Genomic DNA, 19979 nt, shown 5'->3' with positions numbered 1-19979 from the left:
GTATTCCCAGCACTTTGGGAGGCCAAGGCAGGCTGATCACTTTGAGCTCAGGAGTTTGAGACCAGCCTGGGCAACATGACAAAACCCCATCTCTAGTAAAAGTATAAAAATTAGCCAGGCCGGGCGCGGTGGCTCAAGCCTGTAATCCCAGCACTTTGGGAGGCCGAGGCGGGTGGATCACGAGGTCAAGAGATCGAGACCATCCTGGTCAACATGGTGAAACCCCGTCTCTACTAAAAATACAACAAATTAGCTGGGCATGGTGGCGCGTGCCTGTAATCCCAGCTACTCAGGACGCTGAGGCAGGAGAATTGCCTGAACCCAGGAGGCGGAGGTTGCGGTGAGCCAAGATCGCGCCATTGCACTCCAGCCTGGGTAACAAGAGCAAAACTCCGTCTCAAAAAAAAAAAAAAAAAAAAAAAAATTAGCCAGGTGTGGTGGTGCACGCCTGTCATCCTAGCTACCTGGGAGGCAGAGGCTGCAGTGAGCTGAGATCGGGCCACTGCACTTCAGCCTGTGTGACAGAGTGAAACTTTGTCTCAAAAAACAAACAACTGCCTCCGGTGTTCATCCAACATTATTTTGCACATCTCCCTAAAACCTCCTGCTTTGACCAGGCCTCTTTCCTCACTGCCGCAACTTCTTGCTGCATTCTCAACTCCAATGTTATTCAAAATACCAAGAGATAAAACATTCTGTCTAGCTTCTAGCTGAATTTTAATAATTTTACAATTGCTGCATATTCAGGAATAAACATTAGTGACCTTATTTTATCATAAATTCAACCACTATACCCCCACCATCTGCACAACTGTGTTGGAGCTAGCTTTGCCAGTGCTGGCTTTGCCAGTGACTGCTTCCATTCCACAGGGCCAGTTCCTGGCTAGAGTAACATCTGGAGTGGACCTACACTGAGAGACCCTCTCCAGACTTGTCCTAGTGCCAGCTTCTCTTAATGCAGCCTGTCCTATTCTTTGCACTGCTGACAGCTTGACTGATATGTACTCTCTGTTCAGCTTTCTCAGAGCCTGTGGACTGGCTTTTCCTGTATACGGCCCAAGGAGCTTCGCTGGAGCATCACTGCACATTTGCCGAAGCTCATCTGCAACAGGTGAGGAAGATGACTCAGTGATTTCCTCTAACAACACATGAAGAACAGCAACACTGGCTGTTCTTGCCTCCGAGAATGCCCTTCCTCCTCTTCCTTCTCTCCTCTAACCTGCATCCTACCCATCGCTCAATGGGGATGTGCTGCTCCCACACTCCTCCCAGGGCCACCCTTCTGGTCTCTTCCTTCTCAGTGTCCATGGTGTACTTATCTGCACCATTCATTTGATATTTAGTAATATAAACTAAGTAAGTGGAAGAAAAAATAGGAAAAGGGACAAGTTGCGAGTGGATATGTTGCTCTGTTATTGATGCATTTTCATTTTTCACCTTTTAATTGCTAGAAACTTGAGCATTTTCTGTCCCCAGAGGTTATTTAAAAAAAGCTACAAATTTGTTTTGTTTGTTACAGATAATATATACAATGAGAGAGATTTTTCCCTTGAATTTGGTTCTTCAGTTATATGAATACATTTATGGCTCTGAGTGACAGCTTCACATTGCGTAGAACTCAGAGTGACCCCAGATGTAAAATAAGTTCCACAAAGCTATGATCAACTGTTCATTTATGATGGTCAAAATGTGTAAGTAGGTCTCTCAACTTCCTCTCCCAAAACTAGAGGATTAGACGTGCTGCACAGGAAGGCCTCCGGCAGTTGCCCGTGACATCATCCCCTCTGCCTCTTAACTCTCCTTTTCAGCAGACACAGGAAAGAGGTCGAGAGCCCAACTTCTCGCTGCTCTCCACTTCTCTCCTCTCCTCTTCTCCAATCTGGATCCCACCCATCTCTGGGGGTGGTGTGCTGGTCCCACACTCTACCCGTCTAGCCTTTCTCAGTTTCAGTGGTACACATAGCTACATCATTCATTTGATCTTTAGTTATACATGCCAAGTAAGTGGAAGAATTTAAGCTATATGAGGAAAAAATACCTTCCTTCCTTCTGTACGTTTCTAGAAATTTCCTTCAAAGTTTCATGGCATGACATGCTATCTCTTGCTCTACCACTTGGTCTGCCTTTTCTTCTCCAAATCTCTCATTTCCCAAATTATCATTAAGTATAACTCACCGGTGCCATTCACGACATATATCGTTCTTAGGAATGGAGAGGAAGATGTTTACAGGAGTCAATTTACACCAAAAAATTTTGCAAAGGGTAACTTCTGGTTGAGAAGGGATTTTTGCCCAGAGCTTTGCTAGTTATTAATTCTGTGTGATACTCATGTTTCAGGGAAGCTCCTAGAAGGCAAGAGTGGACTTTTTCTGCAGAACGAAAATCTGGACATAGCATCTAATTAACTAGGCACAGTGTCCTCTAGGATCATGGCACTGATTATTCTGAGGCAGGACTTTCCTGGAAACCTGAACTATATGGCTGTATAGAATGAATAGAAAAACCAGAAAGCAGAGAGGAAGTCACCAAGTAAGAATCTGCCCCACCAGAGCCTTTGAGAGCTGGCCCTGCTCTCTCTGAGACCCTCATGGACGGCTGCCATGGATACCCAGGGGGCATGCAGCGAGGATGGCTGCTCCCACTGGTCCTCCACAATCTCCATGGCCTTTCTCCCTCCAGCATAGGAGGTGAGTCCCATGGAGGCATTAACACCAGGGGAAGCACCTCCTGCCTGTAGAGCAGGTCTTTCGGCTTGCCTGTGGAGTCCACAGAAGCAGAGGAATGCGGCCGTGTGTCAGGTGCTAGGTGAGGGGCAATGGTAAATTCTACCTTACCTTTGCAGCTCCTTCCATCCTCTTGCAGAATGTAGCCCTTCGGGCATGAACACTGGTAACTCCCTTCTGTGTTTTTGCAGATAAAATTGCAGGGTTTGGGAGCCTGGTTGCACTCATTCAGATCTATGATCAAAGAAATACAGTGTGATCGTGCATCTAAAAATAATGTCTACATGCTCAGTTTCCACAGGGTCTAACAAAGAATTTTAGTTCTAGGGAAAGAAAAAGTAAACTCTGCGTAGACTTTGATAGTCCCATAGACTTTTAAGATTTTTAGCTTGGGGGTTTTATTTTATTTTATTCCATAATCTAAAGTTTCTACTTGAGGATAAGCCATTAGAAATAGACAGTTACCTACACAGGAAGTCCCAGTGATATCTGGAGTGTACCCAGTTTTACAAATGCAATGATATGATCCTCTGTCATTGACACATTCCCCATTCCGGCAAACATCATGGATAACCTTGCATTCATCGATATCTGTAATATAAAAAATATAATAAGATAAATATATAAATAAGATATATAAAATAAGATATATAAATAAGATACATAAGATATATATATAAAATAAGATATATAAATAAGATATTTATATATTTATCTTATATTTATCTAGGATATATAAATATATAAATATAAAATATATATAATATATAAAATATAAAACATAAAATATATATAATATAAAAATATATATAAGATAAATATAAGAGATAAATATATAAATAAATATATAAATAAGATAAATATATAAGATAAATACATCATAAAACTGACAACATTAATTTGTAGGGGGTCACTTCAGTGTAAATACTAATACATTGGGTTACTATCTTAGGGGCCTAAGAAATTAAACCAGTGGGATGACAGCATAAATTTGATATGTAATGGTAGCTATATAGAAAGGCAAACAAATAACTTCCTTAGACTGTAATTGATAAAATAACTCAGCTACAGAAAATCTTTAAAAACAACAATTGGTCTTCTAAATGTATCTTGTTTTCTCTTCTGGGTCCACAAAACAGGGAGCCCGTCTCGACATACTTGGCTTTGTGTGTCATCACATGCCATCAAGCTTGCCTCCTGCTGATACCTCATAAATGAATCCCAGAAGCACATCCTTCGGAGGAGGAGACTCCCTTTCCCCCACAATAGTGCATGCTCAAAATAAGAAGTGAGTTTTGTTTTGTTTTTTTACATTATTTTTGTTGTGTTTGGAGTTAATCCTGAAAAAGTTCAAATGACCTAATACTGGGGAAATGAGATGAACTTCTGTCTTCTGGTGAGGGGGAAAACCAATCAGGGCTCTGGGGTAGATGACAGTGCTGGGCTTTTGCCGCCTGCGAAGGAAGGGAGACCCTTACTCATGGCTCTACCACAGAGACAAAGATTGGGTCATATGTACTGTTGAGCATTAAAGCCACTGTTCTCCGCATCTTGACCCATCTACCTCCTTACTGCTTGGCAAAGTGCCAGTACAAGCAGTTTCCACATGGGTTATCCACCCTTGACTGCCAAATCACCATTTTATACCAACAGCTGGGTGTATCTGACCTTTACAACTCTACTCTGAAGTACAATTCAGCACTTCTTACTGGTCTCCAGAAATGAGCTTTTCAACCATCTGATCGTTAACAGCCTCTAAAGAATCACAAATTGCTTTTGGTCCCTCCATCTTATCTTTCTAGCTTTCTAGATATGTTTTTTTAAAAAATCACATCCAATTCCATTATTCTGCCTTCAGTCACATCTTTCCAATGTAAACAGAAATCCTCGTAACCTCCTTCTTCCCCTACAGTTCCAATTCCCTCCCAAGGAGCTCAAAAAAGCTCTCTCAAACTCAGTCCTTTTATGAACTAAAAACCAGTTATAGTTACTGTTGATAAACATCAGAATCACATTAGTGTCAGGCCTAGAAATCTCTCGAGTTGCCTCAGACAGTTTGACACTCTCTTCATCCTTCTCTAGTTCAGTAGCTTGTGCTTTTCCAGATGCAATTGTGTTTAATTGCCAAGATATCAGCATGGTTTATACTTCCTTCACGCTGGGCCACTTTTAGAAGTTCTACATCTTGGTAGACTGGTTTGGGCATTTAATGATCACTTATTTCAAAGTTCATCTAAAAAATTATAGTAACCAATTGACTTTACTATAACTTCTGTTTAAGAAGTTGAAGACTCCCTGGGTCCTAGGCACACACAGGTTAATCAAGTAGACCGAGGGCACTTTGGCAGCATGGCCTCAAATGTCTAAAACTCCATACTGAAGAATTTTTGTTGGGCTCAGCTGTGCAACTCAACCTAGGCACATACTGCAGATTCTGTATTTTCATCCGTTTTTCACACACACACACACACACACACACAGATTCCCTGCAAGTGTTTTTGTACCATAATGAAGTACCTGCTCCATTGGTCATGAATCCTCGGCCATGGGGACAAAGTTTCTTGAAAGCCACTGTCCCCTGGAAAGGGCAGATCTCACAGTGGGGACCCCAGCCTCTCCCTCCATCACAGCAGCATTCAGATTTGGTGACGGGATTCCTGTTGCTGGAGCCGATCTGACACATGTTTTGTAGCACCTCTGTGAAGCAGTACCCTTCCCGATTGTCTGGAAGGGACATTATATGGCAAAGGGGATGTTAGGAAATTTTAAGAGCAAAACAAGGTATTAAAAATTTCGTCAGATATAAAAACCAAAAAGGATGTAACACTTTACCCTGGGTGAGAAGGAGCAAGAGGGGAAAGCTGGAGACAGCAGTGAAAGAGAAAGGATGACGTCTGAGGAAAACAAAGAAGACATTCAGTAAGTAGGCAGAAAGACATTGGCCTAGACAAGCTTATAACTCTCTCTGCTCCCGGAAATACAGGGGAATAGCCATGCTTACAGAGAGAGGGGCAGAGAAACATATGGAAATGGATTGCGATCACCAAGGGCTTCAAAGCCAGCCAAGAAATTCCAAACAAGTGATTCAGGATCCAATTAGCAAAGGAAGAATTTAGCTGCAGGGTGGTGCTAAGCCCAATGGACAATCACAGTCACTACGGCATCTCCAAAATATGAACATTTTTCATCCTTCCTCAGATTTTGACATTTTCTTGTATTTCAAATAAGAGGTCTGGGTTTCCAGCATCCTAGTGTGGAGGCAGAGGTTAGGAAAGCGCGCTGCTGACTGTACTCACCAAGGCACTCGTCCTGGTTGGGGCTGGCGGTGAACCCATCATTACACTCACAGGTGTAGCTTCCACGGGTGTTAAGACAGCGCCCGTTCTCACAGATCCCTGGCTTCGTCTGACATTCATTCTCATCTGTTTGATTTTGTGGGAGGACCAAAACCAAGCAGAGTCATTGACTATTTTACAGAGGATGGAGTTCCTTCCTCCTCCCTCCCTTTGTTCCCTCCTTCCCTCTCTGTCATCCTTCCTTCTTAGTTTTTGAATCACTGATCTGTTCACATGGCTCAAAATTTAAAAGGTATAAAGGGGACTTCATTCATTCATAACTGTTTGCTTTCACTGAAGGACTGAAAACAAAGAGTTATCTGAATCTTTCAGAGAAGAATAGATTCTCTTCCTTCTTTCCTATATAGTTTGTAAATAGCTTATCTCTTCACGTGGTTCAAAATGAAAAAGGGACGAAAGGGGATTCAGCAAAACCTTACCCGCTTTGTTCCCTACTTCCCAGACACCAAACTTCCCTTCTGAAAAGCAACCCGTGCTGAGGCCAATTTCTTTTTCTTTTTTTTTTTTTTTTTTTTGAGACGGAGTTTCGCTCTTGTTGCCCAGGCTGGAGTGCAATGGCGCGATCTCGGCTCAACGCAACCTCCGCCTCCTGGGTTCAGGCAATTCTCCTGCCTCAGCCTCCCGAGTAGCTGGGATTACAGGCACACGCCACCATGCCCAGCTAATTTTTAGTATTTTTAGTAGAGACGGGGTTTCACCATGTTGACCAGAATGGTCTCGATCTCCTGACCTCGTGATCCACCCGTCTCGGCCACCCAAAGTGCTGGGATTACAGGCTTGAGCCACCGCGCCCGGCCGCTGAGGCCAATTTCTAATGTATCATTCCAGAGATGGATTATGCATATAAAAGCAAGCACATACGTAATGCATGTGTGTGTGTGCACTTCTGCTCTTTTAAAAGCATAACTGATAGCATTTTATATGCTTAAACATAGATGGTAGCATTTTATGCACAATTACATTTTTCACTTAGTAAAAATTAAATCTTTTCATATTAGGTCCCCCAAAGGGTTATTTCCAGTGAAGGAGGGAAAAATGTGAATATCAGCATATGAAAGAAATATTTTAATACACATTAGAATCATGTATGTAATGGTTAATGCTGATCTGGGGGTTTGTCTACATTAATCCAGAGTCAATATAAGTTGTGTTGATTGTAGTATTTCAATAATATTAAATCATAAACCACGATTCAGTTTTGCAGGTTTAAAAAAACATTAAAATATGTACAGATTGTTAGAATTATCTGATGGTTATTTAGAGAGATCGTAAATAATTTGCTAAGTGCTTCCCATCTTTGGAGAATAGTTCAGGGTCCCTGAGCTGGAGCTCTTACTAGGAGAGGCAGAAAGTTGGAAGGTGACATCAGAACAATGTAAAACAGGTTCAAAACCCCAATGTCCAAGCCAGCCACAGACCAATTCAATCAGAATATCTGAGGTTGGACTGGAGCTTCCCAAGTGTTTCCAAAGCTTTCCAAAGCTGAGGTTGAGAATCACTGAGCCAGGAGGATCCAGTGCGTGATAATCTACGTATTTTCTTTCTCTGCGCTTTTAGAGTCTTTAATTATTTCTTCAATCTGCATTGTACAGAGTGAAAGGGCAATGGGATTCTTTTTTTTTTTTAGACGGAGTTTCGCTCTTGTTACCCAGGCTGGAGTGCAATGGCACGATCTCGGCTCACGGCAACCTCCGCCTCCTGGGTTTAGGCAATTCTCCTGCCTCAGCCTCCTGAGTAGCTGGGATTACAGGCATGTGCCACCATGACCAGCTAATTTTTTGTATTTTTTTTAGTAGAGACGGTGTTTCACTATGTTGACCAGGACGGTCTCAATCTCTTGACCTCGTGATCCACCCGCCTCAGCCTCCCAAAGTGCTGGGATTACAGGCTTGAGCCACCGTGCCCAGCCGCAATGGGTTTCTTAATCTTCTTCACTGACAACATAAAATGCATCTTTATAACACCACTTATTTTTAAAAGGAAAGAGAATGCATGTGAGAATATCTTAATTTTCTCCTGTAATTACTGTCTAAGCAGACATATGATCATATGATCTCTGTTGGAACTACTTGGTTCTGCCACTGTGGCATGAAAGCAGCCATGGACAATATGCAAACTAATGGTTATATCTATGTTTAATAAAACTTTATTTATAAAAAAAATTCAGTGGGCTGGCAGGCTGGAACTGGCCTGTAGGCTCTAGTAGTTGCCAACTCCTGGTCTACAGCTGAAGTTCTCAATATTGGATGCACATTAGACTCAGCTGAGAGCTTTAAAAAAAATACCAGTGCCTGGATGCTACTGACCAGATTTTCTGGAGGTAGATCCCAGTGGTTTTGAGATAATCATGGTTTAGAGGTATGAACCAGGATTATTTGCTACCAGGACCCTGACATTTATACTCAATGTATACTCAATGTCAGGGTCCTGGTAGCAAAGTTAAATCAACAGGGAGGCATTCCAATGTGATGGAGAGAATTGACCCCCCAATTAACAACAATTATGGAAAGTAAAGAAGGCGAAGAGAGAGAAGGCATGCAGTTCAAATCCTGGCAGCAAACGGGTCAAGAAAGCAGAGAGAAAGGCCAGTTGAGAGGGAGAATGACTGGGCTCCTGGAATTCACAAATGATCAAGAGGCAAGGACACTGCTGTGGAGAGTCTTGACATGAGGTGTCACAAGTATCACAGTGTCACAAGAACTCAGAGCCCAGGTTCCTTCTGCCCACCATCACTTCTGGCACACTCAAAGCTCCTTCCACAGGGATCCTCTTACCTACACAGCCTTCCCCATCAGGTCTCCGCTGATACCCAGGTCCACAGATGCACATGTATGTGCCAATGAGGTTCTTGCATTCCATTTGTTTTTCAGTGCAGTCATGTTTTCCCTCCTCACACTCATCCTCGTCTGTAAAAAATGTACAATTACAAATTTGTCAAAAAAAAAATGCATCTATCTGCCTGACTTTTAAACACAAAATATTAGTAAGTAACCAGTTTTCATATATTTCAGTATTGGCTGTATTTCCTTCTGCTGTGTTGAGTATGATCTCTAAAGAATGGAATCTTCTAACTGCTTTTGAACTTGAAGAAATTGCTCCCTAATCAATTGACAACCTCTTCAAGAAGCACGGATTTAATCATGCCTTTTCTCTTCTTTTAATTTTGATTTATTTTTGAGATGGAGTCTCTCTCTGTTGCCCAGGCAGAAGTGCAGTGGCCAATCCTGGCTCACTTCAACCTCTGCCTCCCGGATTCAAGTGATGCTCATACCTCAGTGTCCCCAGTATCTGAGATTACAGGCATATACCACCAAGCCTGGCTAATTTTTTTTTTCTGTATTTTCAGTAGAGACAGGGTTTCACCATATTTTCCAGGCTCGTCTCAAACTCCTGGCCTCAAGTGTTCCACTCACCTCGTCCTCCCAAAGTGCTGGGATTACAGATATGACCCACCATGTCTGCCCGTCCCTTTCTTTACTTTTTATACTCCTTTGTTGAAGCATAATTTCTAATTCTTTTTGACTAATTTAACTAAAGAGCCTCATGTAATTATAATATAATGGATATATCTTAATATAACAATTATAGCAGCATCATAATCACAATATATAATGCAATAATTATAACTACTACAATCATATAATAGAGTAACAAATCAAAGCTTACAGTATGCAATAATTATAATAACACAATATAGTATTATTTTTTGAGATGAAGTCTTACTCCATCATCCAGGCAGGAGTGTATTGGCACCATCGTGACTCACTACAACCTCCGCCTCCTGCATTCAAACTATTCTCCTGCCTCAGCCTCCTGAGTAACTGGGATTACAAGAATGCGCCATCATGCCCAACTAATTTTTGTATTTTTAGTAGAGACAGGGTTTCACCATGTTGGCCAGGCTGGTCTCGAACACTTGACCTCAGGTAATCCACCAACCTTGGCCTCCCAAACTGCTGGGATTATAGGTGTGCGCTACCACGCCTGGCCAATATGATTTTTATATGATAATGTTAATAGGATACCATAGTAGAATGACTATTACGTAATAAAAGCTTTGGTTTTTATACTTTTAATAAAAAGCCAAACATCTGCAGATATCTTATTCTCTACTGGTTCTTCCCTCCATTTCCTTTTCTGGATTTGGTTGGACTTTCCTCAGTCTTTACTTTCTGTCCCATTGCATTTCTTTCTTTCCCTTTTACATAGTCTGAGGTGAGAAATTTGAAATTTTATTCTGCATATGATTAGGACCTTTCATTAAGAAATCTCCTCACCATTAAGCAAAATTGTATTTACATCATCTTGAGAGAACAGGTGTTTGTTCATTTAAGACCTTGAGAGGAGCAAATCAGAGCTCTTCAAGGGCAAACTCTATGATTACTGAAGTTTGTTAAATAGAGCCTAGATCAGTGCTTAGGAAATTGCAGGTGTTCAGGAGATATTTTTAATGGAGATGGTTTAGCTAAAGTAGATTTCATGTGTTACCTCATTCTTAGACTATCCTTTGGTGTTCTCAGAGCAGTGTGTGTGTGTGTGTGTGTGTGTGTGTGTGTGTGTGTGTAAAACCACCATAGCATTTATCACACTGTATTATGATACCTTATTTGTATCTATCTGTTTCTTCATATTGGGTTTTTTGAATGTGGGGCAATGTCTTTTTCTTTATATTCCCACATCCTGCAGAAACACCAGCATGTTGTGAGTATGCAATGCACAGTGAGACCTAATAAAGGATCTGCAGTGCAGTCAGCTTGGCTTGATGATGCTTCCAGCTACGATTTAGGGGAAAACATGGCAGTGACGACCCCCATATTGTCCCATGGACTATTTATATTCCCCAATTCCCAGCCCTCCCCTACTAACGGAAGCTCTGAGGGACATCTCCCCTCACAGTTTGAGTTTCCTGGCTTAGATGACCTTGAACACGATGACTCACCTTTGCACATCCTACGGTCTTCTCTGAGAACATATCCCACAGGACATTTGCATTCATATGATCCGTAAGTGTTCACACATCGGAAGGCACAGAGCAGAGGATTCTGGGCACATTCATTTATATCTGCAACAGAAGAAAGAAAATAAGGGATCATGGACAGGAACAAAAGGAAACCTATCAATTGAACTAAAACTCAAACTTTCATCAACAGTTGCAATGCTTCATTGTCATAAATGTGGATGCATAAAGAGGTCTATTTCCAGGCAATTACAAAAGGGTTGATTATTTCATAGTTGTATAAGTAGAGTGACCATCCACCCTGGTTCTCCAAGCACAGTCCTAGTTTATGTTTCTTATCCTGGTATAATTATTAATGATTATTTAAGTGGATGGGAAACTACAGGCCACTCTACATATGAGGGACTTTTCTGAAATTCTGGCTTGGAAAGCTCAGGTTGACCATTTGCCACTCCCTACAGTGATATGTCACGGGAATCCGTTTTCTCCCATTCCGCCAAAACAACTGTGGGCAGAACAGAAACCAACTCCTCCAATATTTTTACACCACCTCTCTCCCCCGAAACAAAGAGGCTCCTGTGAAATAACAGCAGTTCTTCTGCCCAAGCAAATAGTGTTACAGATCATTTTATACTGACGGAGACACTTGGTTTACACAGATGTCCATGTTGAAACCTTAAATAGATGAGAATGAGTTTACCGTTAATGGAAAAAAAAAAAAAGTTATTTCTGTGGAATGCGGAGTTTGGAACCATCAGAATGTGTTTTGGAAAAGCAGGGTTAAAATAGACCATCTCAACTATCATGTTGCTCCCGAAGCCCAGTGCTGACTGAGAACATGAGTGAGAGCCCAGATCATGACTTAGTCACAACATTTACAGATTTACCACAGCTCTGACAATGGGCATGGATGGGTCATATCTGCGGAAGAACTCTTTGCACCAACTTTATTCTCTGCCTTTACTTCTCCTTCATTCTTTCCTTAGGCCAGTGAATCCCTACTTGAGAGTATATCAGATCACCTAGAAGGCTGCTGAGCCCCACCCTACTCTCCGAGTTTCTGATTTAGGAGGTCTTGGATGAGACCTGAAAATGTCCATTTCTAGTAAGTTCCCAGGTGATGCCGATACAGCTGCTCTTGGGAACCACCGTTTGAGAGCCACTGCTCTAGACACTTCCTCCCCTTTTCTTCTTCCTATACATTCTACCAGGCTTACGGATGGACACTTTTCAGATGCTTATATAGTATAGGCACCCGCTTTTGCTGTGACTGCCTCCAGATGGCCACAGGATGTTGGTGCTTATCTCAGTGTGCAGTGCTTCTAGAAACAGAAGAGAAAAAAAGAAAAAGGGAGCATGAGAGACAAACAGAAGAGGAAAGTGAGAATAAGAAAGAAGGTAGTAAACAACACAGGGGCATCTAAATATAACTAGCAGGGAGACACCAACAAGAACTCTCTGAGATACAGTGTAGATGCATGCGCCATGAACACACAGCCACATCTTTCTTGTATATCTCCCTTTCCCTGCAGAGAAGAGGCCACAAAAGAAGAATGATCAAATGGCCCATCAGGCCTAGATGATCTTTATTACATACACCCTCAGTAGTATTTAATATTAAGACTTGTAATCAACTAACTGTTCCCATGATCAGTACATGTAATCAACTGTTCTCGTTTAAGAGACGTACCTTCACATGTCATCATTGGGCCCGGCTCAAATCCCTCCTCACAGGTGCATTCGAAACCTCCAATCACATTCTTGCAGGTTCCATTTCCACAAGGATTGCCCACGGAACATTCATCAGTATCTGTAAGCAACCAAGTACGTCCAAAACACCATGAACTGAGATAATACCTTTCATCCTATCAGAGTATTTTGAACTGTAATTTTTTTTTTTTGAGACAGAGTCTCACCACCATCATCCAGGATGGAGTGGAGAGGCATGATCTTGGCTCACTGTAACCCCTGCCTCTCAGGTTCAAGCAATTCTCATGCCTCAGCCTCCTGAGTAGATGGAATTAGAAGTGCACACCACCACGTCCAGGTAATTTTTGTTATTTTTAATAGACATGGGGTTTTGCCATGTTGGCCAGGCTGGTCTCAAACTCCTGACTTCAAGCAATCCACCCACCTCAGCCTCCCAAAGTGCTGGGATTACAGGTATGAGCCACTATGCCCAGCTTAATGTATATAATGTTTAATTTTCATTCTGTTCTTGCAACAAAGGGGTGTGCATGTCTTATTATCTCAGATTTACAGCCTTGAAATTTGGCTTGCTCAGTGACAATGACAGTGAGGATGGAGGTGCCTGGACATCTAGCCCTTACAGTGCTCTTCTCCCCGGGTTTCCCCAGTCTCCCACATTATAAGCTAAATCTTCTACTTGGAGCAGATGCTCTAAGGGTTAAAAAAAAAAAGCCTCCTACAACCCATCAAAAGTTTCAGCTTGTTTAAAACTAGAAATACATCTCCAGTTTGGCCTTACATTACATCACTCCCCAAGAAGCCTTAAACATGATGGATTTTTGCCAGATATAAAATAAGAGACTAAACTTAAACAAAAGACCAGAGGTTAAGTAAAATTAATACATTGAATAAAATCAAGATTCAAGTAGATTTTGTTGATTCTCTTGAACCCAGATGGTTTAAATTAGGCAGAGGAATGTCTAGAAAATGTATATTTAGGTTATGATCACTCTAAAACACAAGCAGAGAGAACAAGTCTTACCAAAGACAGACAGACACAGACACACACGCCTTCTAACCCATCCACTTACAATACTCACTGTTCTTATTCTGACACATCCTTTGGGGAGAATATCACCCCTTGGCAAAGAAATAATTTTGAGAAATAACATTGACATTTGAGCTATCTAAGGCACAGAAGAGTAGTGGCTCTTGTCAAGGGTTGTATCTTCTGCTGAGGTTCTTAAGTCAAAAGGGGAGGCAAGAGCCTAAGGTGGGCGCTCCTAGGTGAAGAGGCTTATTTCGTATGCACATATTAGCATGAACTGAAGAGTCCAAGAAGAAAACATTGAAAATTTGCTTTTGCTTTACTGTCATATTAAATCACAATGCACTATCAAGAATATTATTTCTCTTTCAAGGTAATAAAAAATCCCAGTATCACTGATCTTTAGAGCTACAAAGGTAATTAGAAATGTTATTTTACCTGCAAATTACTCTCTAAGGCCTAAAAAAGCTAAAAATCTTGCTTAAACTCCCACAGCCAGAACTGGAGCTGAAATCTTCATGACCTGATTTCTTGTATGGAAAGAGTACTTCCTAACTCACACAGACACATTCTCAGCATTTGTGCTAGTATTAATTAGGTTATACTGAATTGCTTTGCTGTTCTTACATAACTAAATATCATACTTGGATTTAACTTAAGTTAGTGTTGATTAAGGGTCAAAGGCCAGCTATTGGAGCCATTATTTGACATTTTAAAAACAGTTACAAGAAGACTGTATACTGGGGATATAACTTTCATGTTACTAAATGTAAAGAATCCAGATAAAATTCTTATTTAGTAATGGAATGAGACTATGACCATTAACAATTTTTTTAAAATTTTCACCAAGACTTTCATTATGATGTCTTTTCTATTTCTTATGACATGTCAAGTGTCTGCCTTCCCCATTAAACTGTAAGGCCCATGCAAGGAAGGAACTTGTCTTCTTGGTTCAGTGCTGCAGCTCCAGAGCCTGCACAGTGCCTGGCTCCTGATGGTGGCTCACTAGTATTTTAAATGAATGATACATCAGTGGATGGATAAAACTTACTTCAGTGCCATCTTGGTACCTATATTCATGGCTACACAGTGAATGCTGTATAGCTTAATTTCTAATTTGTAAAATTCCAATGGAAGAGAACTTATTACTCACCCACACATTCATTCCCTGCTAGAATATAACCAAAGGGACATTCGCAGCGATAGGAGCCATCTGTATTGATGCACTGTCCATGTTTACAGACATCGGGTTCTTTGCATTCATCCATATCTTAAGCAAGAAAAAAAAAATAGTGAATAACAAGGTATTTTGGAAACACAAAGATAAACTATGATCATTTCAGTGTTTAATCAATAGAATATCTACTATTATAATGCAATAATATTAATATATAATCAAGTGATAAAACAGTAACACTTCATTTTCCAAGATAGATGGAGAGAAATAAGAATAACTGAAGAAGAAGCTGATTGAGAATACTGAGAAATGCTGAGAATCCAGCACAGGCAACTGACCAACTGCTGAATCATCAGGTCCCACGATGATCCCACTTCCATAAGGACAGATCTGGCGGAAGGCCTCTGTGGTGGAGACACTCATTAATAGATACAACAATAGCAATTCATTACCAGCTTCTCCGTAAGCATTTTGAGGCAGCCAAATTGCCACATGCTGTGCATACTGATAAACGACGGACAATACAAGCCCAGAAAACAGAGGAAGTTAACAAGACTCCCTAAGATGTTGTGCCTACTCCTTGGGCTTCGATGATTCATGACTTAATTAAAAAGAAAATTACTACCGAGCTCCTGAGATAAAATAATTTTAATGAACATTCTAATTAGACTTACAATTAAATTAAACGGTCTTACTGTCTTTAAGGCCTACTATCTTACTTATAGCGTGGCCAGTCTGCACTTTGGATGGCCCAAAGAGAAATGCAGATGACAGACATACCATCAGGTTCAGTGGGGCACAGTTCGCAGGGGTCTCCCCAGCCTTCTCCCTTCAATGCACAGCAGCATTCCTGCTTGGAGTGATTTCTGGATTTGGGTGATGAACACTTTCCTCCTTCAAACTTTGCGTAACAGTAGCTCATTCGCAAATCTGCAGCATAAATTTATGACAACCTTCAATTGCTTTCCTACTGAGTCTTTATTGTACGATAATGAATAAAGAACAACCCACTATATTATATGTGTTCTCCTTATGTGATTATAATAGCAACTGAGCTGAGATTGTTAAATTAATGGGCATCTTTTGTATAGTGAGATCTGATGAACAACCCCATAACCTTAAATGTGTTACTCATTTTAGTCACTATTTCAAAGTTACCTGCTTTGAATCCAATAAAATCCCAAACTGGCAGTTTTCAAAACTGACACCTGTCAGTGACTTCAGGATTGGAAAATCCACAGATGGAATCATTTGAAAGATTCCTTCATTGAGAGCTCTGTTTGCAAGATCATGCTTAGTGAGCACACTAGGGTAAGAGAACACTCTTAGTTATAATATGTACTGTGATATCACACTTTGTTGTTTATTCTGTGTCCCCTAAACTCTGGAACCAAAATAAAATCCCAGATCACAGGCACAGAGCAAATACAGAAGTGGCAACTTTGTAGATGGGCAAATATACAACACAAGGGTTGGTCACTGAAGCAGATACTTTTAGAGATGCTGGCTACAAAATCCAAGTGGGACTTTTTGCAGATTTTACACACACAAACACACATACATACACAGAGCTGTGTCAATGTTAAATTTTTAAAAGAAGCTTTTTTAGCTCAACACAGAGAAAGAGGAGGGCAGGGCTGTGGATGGGTGGGAGAAGTCTGTCTTTGAAAGAATCTATTTCAATATTGATTATTGCTTGATGACTCCCCCCAAAAAAAGATAGGATCTACTGCCTACAAAATTCTCCAACACTGCTTGACACAATTTTGGAAGCGGGCTTTTCCATTTCTTACAGAACAAACTGGGTGACTCTAAATGAGAGTGAGCTCATCCAGAGGTATGGAATATGTTTTTCCTCAAACTTGACTTCTCAAAGCCTCGCAAAACTCCTCTCATTACACAGAGGCCACAATCTTCAGATTCAAAAGAAATGCTTTCAAACCCATATTGTACTATTCTTCTTTCTTTATATCTGACCACCTCTGTCTTTTTCACTCACTTCCATCACTGTTTTTCACCCTAGAAAGCATACTATCATAACCACCTAAGCACTTCTGTCAAAACAATTTTATTTCATGACAAAGACGACAATGTAGGAATAACAGAGTGCCAGAGATGATAAAGAAAAGGTTTGCATGAACTAAAGTTTTAAATCAATCAATCAATCAATCATTAATCAATCATATTAGTTAATCAAGTTCAGGTAGCCTCCCCAGTGAAGTTGCTCAGTCTTTCATGGCTACCAACTCATCCAAATAATCTCTCCTATTTCTATTCCACATCCCCATCTGTTGTGGCTAAGACTTGGCAAGCACCTTTCAATGATTATCCTTCTGAAGATCAAAAGCAATAAAAGTCAGTTCTTGTCCTGCAGCATCTCTGCCACCCAAATATTTGCTTTGCTGAGAAACTTCAAGATGGAACAAATTCTCATTCCTTGGAGAACACCTTTGGATCTCTTTTATTCTTCAAGTTCTTTGTCACATATAATGTTTTGTATTTATCGGTCTTTTTATTATTTATGCCTCCGACTACCTTAAGATATAATTCAGTGACTACTCACAAAAACGTCTCAACACATATATGAAAACTTAAGTCTCTGCTTTGTCTTTCCGTTTGTAGTGTTTCTTTAAATATGTATATTCTAATATTGGTGTGTTAAAATTCTCATTCTCTTTTCCTTTAATCGCTGACCTCATCCCAGACCCCAGTTCTATCTCCCCTACACCACTCCACTCCACCCTGAAAGAAGAAATCTTGGCATTAGACAGAGACTCAAACGCATGAAGTTTTGAGTCAGCCTAAGCGGCAAATTCCCTTCACTGAACTTTTCAAGTGGGAGTGGCTCAATTACACCTGTGAACTTTAGTGGCAGGATCTGTCCACCAGACTCCCATGACATTCATTTTTTAAAAAACATTATCCGCCGGGCGCGGTGGCTCAAGCCTGTAATCCCAGCACTTTGGGAGGCCGAGGCGGGTGGATCACGAGGTCGAGAGTTCGAGACCATCCTGGTCGACATGGTGAAACCCTGTCTCTACTAAAAATACAAAAAATCAGCTGGGCATGGTGGCGTGTGCCTGTAATCCCAGCTACTCAGGAGGCTGAGGCAGGAGAATTGCCTGAACCCAGGAGGCGGAGGTTGCAGTGAGCCGAGATCGCGCCATTGCACTCCAGCCTGGGTAACAAGAGCGAAACTCCGTCTCAAAAAAAAAAAAAAAAAAAAAAAAAAAAAAAAAAAAAAAAAAAAACATTATCCATAGTTCTGTGGAATTTTCTCAGTTCATGGGTGATAGAAGTCTGACTCCTAATTTGTCATCTTAAAAGAAAAACGCAGCTCTCAATGACCTGGCTCTAGCAAAATCTGTGCTCTGTAAGAGGTTTACTTTAGCTTGTGGTGACTCTCTAGATTGGTTTATTAATCAAAGGAGCCTCACGTTGGGAAAGAGAGCTGTACTCGCCCACATATTTTAACGAGGGCTCGCTGGGATGCCTGTTTACCAGTCCATCCGCAAATAGCCCTTAATGACCTCGAAATTTCATCAGAGCTACAAAAGTCACTTTCCCTGCTTGCATTCCTCAGTTCTGGCTCTGCCTCCTGGAGCTGAGCATGTGGCTGGGCTGCTCACAGCTGGGCTGATTCTTCCTGCAGTGCTAGCTTGCTCTGTGATGGGCCAGTGCAAATTGAATTAATAGCCTAGGAGTTTCCTCTGGCCTGCCACATCGGCAGATTCACACCTGGTTTCTCACTGCTTTCTTTCCAATTTCAGGCCGAGCCAAAGGCACACAAAAACAAGGGAGTAAGAGTTAGAATTTATCCGGCTGGTCTGAACCACACAGAATATTTGTTCGAATGAAGCAGCACCCTGAAATCCACGCAGACCACTGACAACTACCAACAACCTGAAATCAACTGGAGAATTCCCAACCTGCTCTCCTTCTTACTTCCAAAATAATTAGTCGAAAAGTAAAAAGTTACTCAGACCATTAGAATAACAACAAGAGTCTACAAAGGACTCAGAAACTAGCAAAGCTTTCTCACATATTCAGTAAGACTGGTTGGGCAGATATTGCTTAAAATGAGGAAATTGAGCTTCCAAAAGATTAAATACCTTGCCCTAGGCTACATATGGCAGGGCTGGGACCCTAAACCCAATATTTGGAATCTTAAATGATACCAAGTGCCTCTTCCATATTTGGTAATGTGAAAGCAAAAACAAAAAACCATGAAAAAAAAAAAAAACCACAACCAGAAAACCCCAACTCAACACCAAAACAACAGTAACAACCAAACAACAGAAGATACAGGTGAAAAAAAGAGAAATACATGTGTTTGTTTCATCTCCCTCCACTAGAATTCATGAAAATCGCTTGTGTATGTAGACAACCATACACAATTGCACTGTTTAGAAAAGTCTAAACAGTTTGCTGACGTAAGCACACGCTGTGTTATGCTGAAGCTCAGGATCCTTTTCATTTCTGTTTGAATTGGGAAAGTCAGCTGACAAACCCTTGAAAATCTTTACTGAAACAGTTGACAAGTATTATTCCTAAAAATGGACCATGGCCCAGCAAGAATCCTAGTCAGTTTAAATTTATTTTTGTTTTCTTGGAGAATTTGTGATATAAGGGATGGGTACCACATCCTAGAAGCAGATGGGTTAATTTGCAGTTTTTCAGTCTCAAGTCTAAGTTTGAACCCATATTTTTCAGCTTATCTCTTCAGAGGTAGGGGATATGTAGCTCAGCTTCCCCCAGGCTTTGCTGTTTCAGTGGCTCAAGGTGCTTTGTCACTGATGGGCCTATCAGCATTTGTGTTCTCAGTGGGAGAGAGAGGTTTAAGTGTCAGTACAGTTGTATAAGCAACCGTAACTTGATGGATGAGTTTTTAACCTTAAACGTGAAAATGAACCTTCTGACATATGGTTATCATTAGACCTAAAAACTCTGCATCTTCTCGTTCACAAAGAAACAGAGCTTTGCCATGTTTGAAAAATGAGACCACAACAAATTAACATGGAGCAATGAA

General features: G+C 41.0%; 1 protein-coding gene and 1 long non-coding RNA gene across 3 annotated transcripts in view; one reads left to right on the top strand and one right to left on the bottom strand.

Annotated features, from left to right (window-relative positions):
* The window catches only part of FBN1 (fibrillin 1), a 239620-nt gene that overhangs the window by 14077 nt on the left and 205564 nt on the right, over nucleotides 1–19979 (bottom strand). The window contains exons 51-60 of one of the 2 annotated variants that reach the window (XM_074393650.1): nucleotides 15731–15880; nucleotides 15289–15354; nucleotides 14927–15043; nucleotides 12727–12846; nucleotides 11019–11141; nucleotides 8854–8985; nucleotides 6020–6145; nucleotides 5241–5447; nucleotides 3189–3314; nucleotides 2835–2957 (exon numbers count right to left, since the gene is read on the bottom strand). In XM_074393650.1, coding sequence (XP_074249751.1) covers nucleotides 2835–2957; nucleotides 3189–3314; nucleotides 5241–5447; nucleotides 6020–6145; nucleotides 8854–8985; nucleotides 11019–11141; nucleotides 12727–12846; nucleotides 14927–15043; nucleotides 15289–15354; nucleotides 15731–15880 — 1290 coding nt within the window. Of the gene's footprint in view, nucleotides 1–2834; nucleotides 2958–3188; nucleotides 3315–5240; nucleotides 5448–5555; nucleotides 5618–6019; nucleotides 6146–8853; nucleotides 8986–11018; nucleotides 11142–12726; nucleotides 12847–14926; nucleotides 15044–15288; nucleotides 15355–15730; nucleotides 15881–19979 lie in introns of those variants that run through there. The other variant, XM_074393651.1, reaches the window with a different exon arrangement.
* LOC141583602 (uncharacterized) lies at nucleotides 646–19255 on the top strand. Its single transcript, XR_012516267.1, has 3 exons — nucleotides 646–1111; nucleotides 3863–4011; nucleotides 18721–19255. It is a non-coding gene; the product is annotated as an uncharacterized LOC141583602 (long non-coding RNA).

This window comes from Saimiri boliviensis, chromosome 2, assembly GCF_048565385.1.
Source record: "Saimiri boliviensis isolate mSaiBol1 chromosome 2, mSaiBol1.pri, whole genome shotgun sequence".
Taxonomy (NCBI): domain Eukaryota; kingdom Metazoa; phylum Chordata; class Mammalia; order Primates; family Cebidae; genus Saimiri; species Saimiri boliviensis.
Note: the sequence above shows the minus strand (reverse complement) of the source record. Positions and strands in the feature narration are given on the sequence as shown.